General features: G+C 48.4%; 1 protein-coding gene across 2 annotated transcripts in view; it reads left to right on the plus strand.

Annotated features, from left to right (window-relative positions):
* LOC306756192 (low-density lipoprotein receptor class A domain-containing protein 4-like) overlaps window positions 1-5,384 on the plus strand; it is a 171,848-nt gene extending 166,464 nt beyond the window's left edge. For both annotated transcript variants that reach the window (XM_079240874.1, XM_079240875.1), the window contains 3 exons: window positions 1,642-1,796; window positions 2,448-2,498; window positions 4,710-5,384. In XM_079240874.1, the coding sequence (XP_079097000.1) occupies window positions 1,642-1,796; window positions 2,448-2,498; window positions 4,710-5,315 (812 nt within the window). In that variant the 3' untranslated portion in view covers window positions 5,316-5,384. The remainder of the gene's footprint in view (window positions 1-1,641; window positions 1,797-2,447; window positions 2,499-4,709) is intronic.
* Window positions 5,385-8,112: the final 2,728 nt, after the last annotated feature.

The raw sequence follows: 8,112 nt of genomic DNA on the forward strand, positions 1-8,112 counted from the left end.
ACCTTTACTTTTATTATATATTTTTTACAAAAAAAGTATTATGCATGTTCATTTCTCTGCATGCCCCTACCTTATTTGTAAAATAGCTGTATTTCTTCTTTTATATTATTATTCAGTGTTTTTATTATTATTTTTATTATTCAACACCTTATCACCAAAACAAGTGGAATTGTGAATTTTCCCACTTTGCACAGTGAGAGAATGACGAGCTGCCCTCTACTGTTACCTGAACATTTTGGTGTGTAAACCAGGAGAACGTGGTCAGTGTTGATGAATTAACTCCTGGAACATGCCGGAAGTGACGTTAAAAAGGCGGGAAAAAGTCCTGAACTGGGATGATTTCTTCCTCCAGAGCTGAACTGTTGGTCTGTAGGTAAAGGATAAAGACTCCAGTGCAGAATAATCCACTCAAACACCAGACCCGCCGTTGCTGAGGTGGCTTGTCTGCACGTTAACAGAGAATCGGACTTTTTATTCAATAATGTTGAGAAGGGTGGGAGCTAGCTGTCATGCTAGCTAATGCTAACGGAGGAGACATGGAGCTGCAGCGTTGCTGATGGCGGAAAGTGTGTGTTCCTCTGATCAAAGCAATGCTGTGACCAGAAAATAAAAATCATTCAGCCAGTAGCACAAACGGATCACCAGCACGCATCCTGCAGCTGGAACTAACAAAGCGAGCTCATACAGCGAACAGAACAGACGTTTTACAACCTTTGCAAAAATCTAGTCTTTTTTTACTGCATGTAGGAAACAGTTCAGATCGGAAAGACGCGGTCCGACTGAGGACTCGGATCAGTTGGGTGGGGGGGGGGACACTATGTATTTACCCACAATGCAATGCCACACCAGATGCAGAAAGTGACTTTTTTTGTTGTCCGCTTCCTGTATTTAGCTTGAAACGGGCAGAGCCCGGCGTTTGTAGGCGGACCGAGTCGCTTCTTTGATCAGAGTCAGAATTACGTTTGACGTGTTCACATTTCCCCAAACGAAGCGACTTTCCGAGCAAAACGGATCAAAGCGCTGATGTGGATGTGACCTAAATGTAGACCAGTGTCTGACTGTCAAGTCCAGGAATCCATCATCAAGGACTGTGGTCCACATCAGCAGATTTAGGAGGAGGTGTGGCGCCGCAGTGTGGCGCCACATGAAACAACTGAGGGATCGTCCTGTCAGATACCAAACCAGATTCCTCTTCTGCGCCTGTAAGACCAAGAGGAAATGACAATATGGACTCACAAAGTTAAAAACACGTTTAATTATGAAGTTATTTATTAAAAAAGAAGAAATGACTTTTATTCATTATTATTATTTTGTAAATTATCTCAATAAACTTTTTCCTGAAATGAATCCGCGACACTGCTGATCTTTAGTGGTAATAAAATGACTTTATTAACCAGCAGGTTGCAGCTGAATTCAGACTTCACCGTTTCAGACATTTAGCCGGATAAACAGGAGTTTCACGTGAGACGGTAACAATGTGAAAAGCTGCGTTCACTGATCTCAGCTCCCGGCTGAAGGGACGTCCTGCCGCCGAGGGTTTTCTCTGGACCTGAAGACGTGACGATGAGCTGCAGCTCCACCAGAACTCCTCTCAGCCGACGGTTCGATGCTCATCCTGCTCTCCCCTCTGTGTCTCTGCAGCTGAACTGGAGTTTGTTCAGATCGTCATCATCATCGTGGTGATGACCGTGACCGTGGTGGTGATCATCTGCCTGCTGAACCACTACAAGCTCTCCACCTGGTCCTTCATAACGCGGCAGAGCCAGGCCCGCAGACACGACCGCGCCCTGCAGCAGGTCAGTCACACAGGAATCCTTTCCTTCATTTTGCCGGTGCTTTTCTCTCCTCCTGACACATTTTGATCCACAGTAAGAGTGAAGAGGTGTGTGCTTCTGTTCTCAGATCCTCCCTGTGTTTGTGAGAAAGGACAAACAGCAGGAGTAGAATTGTTTCTGGGCTAAATGAGTCTTTCTGCCCCGGCTCGGCTTAGACTTTCTCTGAGGTCCGGCTGAGGGAACCGGCTGAATCCGCTCCTCAGAGCCGGTCTCTGTCAGGCCTTGATGTCTAATTTACCACAGCACCGTCTAGACAGCGGTGGCTGTGCCCCCCCGCCATGCCGGCATGTCACCGTTCTGGGACAAACACACTCTCATGTACACACAGCGTAAAGCTGCGTGCTCCGGGACAAAATATGACGTGAAATTATTGATAAGTTTCTCAGTTCAGCTCCAGAGGCTGAAAACAGAGAAGCCGGCGAGGCAGAGACGTTAAACGTGTCACGGACAGCTTCACGAGATGCATAAGGATCGTTTCCACAGATCTGTTAATTGGGGTTAACTGTGATGTTTGTCCAAACCAGGCAGGAGTTTCTGTTCAGAAGCCATTTTATCCTCAGCGTTCAGTACGGCCATGTTTCATCCGCTGTTTTTCCCTCCTTTTCTCTGCAGGACGGATGTCTGTGGCCTTCAGACAGCAGCTCACGGCAAGGAGCCTCAGAGGTAAGACCGCCACCACGGTGCGGTTCTGCCTTTAGCAGGACCACTCATCACTCAGCTTCTCTCCATATGAAACATCCTCGCTTCAGCTCCAAGCGTCACTTTTCTCAGTTGTTTTCAGACAAAAGTTGAGTTTCTGATGCAGAAAAGTCCAAGAACAGATTCATGGATCGGTGATCCAGTAGCAGTAAAATCCAGATCAAACACGGTTGCATTAATCAATAACTGATTTTTCAGACGTTGCCTTAGCAACCTGTTTGACAGGAAACCCTTCTTTAACACCCTGAATGCTGAATGAGATAAAGACTTGTTAACAGGCTGAAAGGGAATGATGGTGGAAGTTCTATAGTCTGAGTCTATAGTCTTTGGAGGAGGATCAGGTCTAACCAGGCGGGGGGGGGGGGTGTCTTAGCAACTCATCTGCATCTATTTAACCCTTTCCTGTGCATCTTCTCTGGCATCGACTAACTCCGTGTCCTCTTCCTCTACGTCCATAAGTGTCCTGTTTGGTCTGGGTCTAGGCTTCCTGCCTCCCCATCCTCAGCCTGAGTGTTTGATATGAAGTCGTATCAGAGCTGTTTGAGGAGTTGTGCTTTTAGTGGTTCTGCAGCTTCAGCAGCGCAGTGCGGTTTGTAGTGTGTCCTTCAGGCCTGCAGATGGACCCGTTTGCTTTGAATCGACTGTTTTTATTCAGGAAAAGGTCTGAAACCTGCAGGACTGTGGTGTGTTGACGACCAACAAGCTAAAAGATGTGTTTTTATTTCCCTTTATTAACCTGGGATTTCAGGTAAGAGCGTGTCTGACCGGCTATTTCCTCCAGCTGGGAGCTGGCATGCTGACGGGAATCTGATGCCAGTGTGACATCTTGTACACTTCCAGTCCAATCTCACACAAATGGCAAATACTCCACACACACAGCTGTTCTTCCTCTCATTTTCCAGCATCACTTAAACAGACTGATGGAGCCATTAATGTTATGTACCAGGCGTCTGAAGGCCTGAAGGGGAAGGAAGAATTTACGACCCTCCTCTCGTATCTCTGGTGTGTGCAGTCTGTGTCTCCTCTCAGCTTTCCTTTGTTGCTTTGTCTCATTTATTAGTATCTGCCTTTGTGCTGCTGTTCTGAGATTACAGGAGTACAATCCGGACACAAAGAGCTGAAATTTGTGTTTCAGCTGCTTGTAAATATTTCATCCCGCTTGAATTAGAGCGGGAGTGTGGCGCTCAGTGCTAAACTAAACCTAAAGCTTCCAAAGTGGAGCTGCCTGTATTGGCTGCTCACATGTAACCAAACCAAGGAGCAGGAGACGGCATGAGGAGGATGATGAAGGACAGAGAGGAGGAAGGTGGAAGGAGGTAAAAACCGTGTCCGTGTTGAAGCACTTAGAGAGAAGCAAGAAGAGGAAAAGGCCATGTGGAGACAAACACAGAGGGAGACGTGGGTGGCTGATGGATGCAGGCTGAAAGTCTGTGTGTGTGTGTGTGTGTGTGTGTGTGTGTGTGTGTGTGTGTGTGTGTGCGTGTGTGTGCGTGTGTGTGCGTGTGCGTGCGTGCGTGTGCGTGCGTGTGCGCATGCAGCAGGGTGGCGGGGTGGCGGGGTGGATGGTTTTTGGTGCGTCATTAATCAGCAACACCTCCCCTGACACTGTCTAGACAGCCGTCTGAGAGCTGCCCTGCTCCGTTGTGCTCCCCCCCCCCCTTTCCGCCTCCTCCATCCTTCTATCTGTCTGTCTCTTCTCTCTCTTCCTTTTCGTGCTTTGTCTCCACGGCTCTCCTTTCTCCGCTCTCTGTCCTTATCTCAGCAGCTTTTTCTTTTTAATCACTTCAGTCCCAGTTTCTCCGTTTCATTTGCCCAGATCCTCTTCACCCCCCCCGTCTGTTCGCCTCACCTCCTGTCAGTGGGGGCTGCTTATCAGAGTCAGAGCCGCTAATTGAAACGGGTTTCCTCTGATGATGACTCCACACCGTGATGACGACTAAACACAAACGTAGTTAGCGTGTTTCTAATCGCAGCTCGGCTTCAGTCGACTGAAACGTGATCGGATCGACCGGAGGAGTGTCCAGTAGGATGGACCCTTTCTGATGATGATGATGATGATGATGATGAAGACATTTGCTTTGCTTGTAGACTCATGTTTGTCCTTTTTATTCCTTTTCTGTTTCCTGTCTCCCCCCTCCCATCCCACCCCCCCACGCTGCTCTGTCTTCCTCTCAGGTACTGTATGCCCCCCAGGCCAGGGATCGCTTCACCGCTCCCTCGTTCATGCAGCGTGATCGCTTCAGCCGCTTCCAGCCCACCTACCCCTACATGCAGCACCAGATCGACCTGCCGCCCACCATATCCTTATCAGATGGTGAGGAGCCCCCGCCGTACCAGGGGCCCTGCACCCTGCAGCTGCGTGACCCTGAGCAGCAGATGGAGCTCAACCGGGAGTCGGTGAGGGCGCCGCCCAACCGGACCATCTATGACAGTGACTTGATCGACATGGGTGGAGGCGGCGGTCTGGGCGGCGTTGGAGGAGGAGGGGGAGGCATGGGGGGAGGAGGAGGCCCGAGGCCGCCCAGCAGTAACTCTGGCATCAGCGCGGCCAATTCCAGCAGCCATGGGCGCATGGAGGGCCCCCCGCCCGCGTACAGCGAGGTGATGGGCCACTACCCCGGCTCTGCGTTCTTTCTTCACCAGCACAGCAATAACCAGAGAGTAGGGAGGCCGGGGGGGCCGGGGGGGCCCGGCAGCAGGACGATCCAGCAGCAGAGCCAATCAGAAAGCACAATAGTACCTGCCAAGGCCAAGGACGGCCAACCAGAGGACCTGGTCTGAGGAAAACTGCGACTCCGCAGACTGAAACTGTCTGGACCTGGAAGCATCGGTCTGTCTCATGTGCTCGCTTCACTTCACCCCCCCCCCCCCCCCCCCCCCGCACAAAGAACCCCCCCCCCCCCGCATGAGCTGCGACGGAGCGAGGGAACCAGTGTTTTCTCTTCAGTTTCTTCGCTGCTGATTGAGAAAGTGGACGAAAGCTCTGCGTTTTCAGTCGGAAGCACAGACTGCAAGTCTCTTCTTTCTGCTTTTGTTTTGCCACCTTGGGGGGCTTTTCTGTCCCTGGGAACTGAGGAGGAGGTTTTGTTTTTCCAGACCGGGATCTGTGCACAAAGCGAGAACTGAGAATCCAGAGAACACAACAAAAACACGAGACTCACAAACCCAAATCTTAGTGCCAAGGTTCACGAGGAAGCAAACGGACGGGAAATCGACACGTTCCAACATTCACAAGACAAAAAAGAAAAGTTATCTAAAAGTTGCACTATATTTTTGTTGTAAAGCGAAGAGGGAAATTATGTTCTGTGATGATGAATTTAGTCTTTCTTCCTTTTTTCCTTGTGTTTGGTGGGTTTTTGCGATGGGGAGGTCCTTTTCATGGATGGACTGATGGACTGAACTCTGGCTCTGAAGTTCATTAAACAGTTTGGAGCAAAAACAAACAAAAAGACAAAAAAAAAAAAATCAAAAAACTAACAAGTATAAGCTCTTGTCCTTCCCCCTTTTTTTCTTTCTTTAAAAAAAAGCGCAAGAACTACTCGTACCCAGCCTACGACGTCTGTCTGCTTACATCATAGGCACAGTGAAACTTAGTAAAACAATAACCTTGTTCTGCTTCACGCCTCTGTTCACTTCGGCCTCATCATGACGGGCCGCTGGGTGGACAAAAGCATGTTGCTCTGGCGGTTTAATGGAAACCAGAGGGGTTTATAAAGCAGCGTTTCCAGCCAGCCAGTTGGAAAACATATTTGCGTCCATTGAGCAGCCCGGTCCGAGCCGATTCTTCTCGTCTCTGTCCCCATCACGGAGCACCTGACACTTCTTCTGTCCTCGGTCTTACATCCAGCCCCTCCCATCGGTCCTGTTCCACCTGCACAGTGCATTCTGCCAATATTCTTACCAAACTTGAACCCCTGTCGCCATGACAACACAAAAAAGCTCAGCTCCATCTTTAAGCCACAAAAAGATAACACAAAGTGACACCGTGGTGTTGAACAAAAACTGACTACGGTCGAAGTCAAAGGGCTATCGGAGGGTCCTTTTTAGCAGAAGTAACTTTTCGTTATTAATCTAGCCTTTTTCTTTGCTCATCGTTGCCTTTTCCTCTGCTGGTGCTTTCTTCTGTCCTTCTTTAGTGTCTTCGGTTTGCCTCCCCCCCTCCATACATCCCCTCCTCCCATCCCCGATTCATCATCCCTTCTTCCATGCACGTGCAGAAAAAGTGCGCTCAAAACATGCACAGTCCGCCAAGCCCTTTAAGTGGAGAGTGGAGTCCTTGTTCGGCAGTATGCTACTGCATGCAGTACAAGTGTGTGTGTGTGTGTGTGTTTACTGATCAGGCATTTTACAGCATAAAAAGCACTTAATGCTCCAGTTGGGGTGTTGTGTACGTCGATGTGTGTGCAGCGGAGAGACTTATTAGCTGACTTTTTAGAGTTGAAAGATTCAAGGACATTACTGATTTGACTGATTTGTTGATATTAATGAAACATCAGTGAAGCTTTTGTTGGAGTTCAGTGGAGCGTCTCTCCAAAGAGCCAAAAATGCACCAAGGTCCAGATTCAAAGAAGGTTGCATGCTAAAAGGTCTGATCCTGACCCGCTCCATTACAGCTGCACAAGCGTTACACCTCCAGACCACATATGGATCCAAACCAGCTCTGATTGGGATCCTGTGTGTGTGTGTGTGTGTGTGCGTTAAGAAAAAGTCCTCTTTGGAGAACAGCTGATCTTGCTGATAGCATTTTATATTCTTTATAGTCAACAAACTTCATTAAAACTGTAAATGTTCTGTCCGTTTTACCCTGCCTGCAACGCCTGTTTAAAAAGGTCCACTAAGGACTCTGGACGCTTGGCTAACACTTAGCTTACCTTCTCAGTCCCACCTGGTCAGCAGCAAACCAAAGGAAACAATGAACAAACTGAGGCTCTTTTCAACTGTTTTAGTTTAAAAACAACATTTATACTGGTTTCCTTGCAAGCTGGCATGGCCCCAGTGCGACAGTGATTCACCCATAGACCCTGTGTGACTCAGGTTGGGATCTTTTCATGACGTCTGTTGACAAGAAGAATATAAGCCGTCTCATTTCTGCTGAACTGACGCTGAATCAAGTGTGCCATGTTTTTAACATTTGAGTCACGGCCTGCTGCTAGTCGCAGTTCATGCATGAAGCTGTCTGAGTCAGCATTAAGGACTGTTTGATGCAGTTCAGATGAACTCTGGTAGGAACAGGGAACCACCAGACAGAGTTAGCCTGTTTACACCAAAAACTCTGAGCATTAGCATAATCTGATTTCCCACTCTGCCTTCATGCACATACACACACACACACACACACCTGTAGACATGGATTTAGGCTTTTTTTTTATATCTGTGTAGATGCAGAAAACTGTATCTTTTCCATCTACAGGAAAACGTTAAAGGGGGGGGTTTAGTTTCAGATGGCGAGCAGATTACGCCTTAGCTGCTAACGCTATAGGCTCATTTCTGCCCCCTTTCACATTTGTAAATAGTTACATCTGTGTCAGACATACTTATGTTTGCAGGGTTGTTAGACAGTACTTCCAGTAGAGGGCAG

This window comes from Telmatherina bonti, assembly GCF_933228915.1.
Source record: "Telmatherina bonti genome assembly, chromosome: 5".
NCBI lineage: Eukaryota > Metazoa > Chordata > Actinopteri > Atheriniformes > Telmatherinidae > Telmatherina > Telmatherina bonti.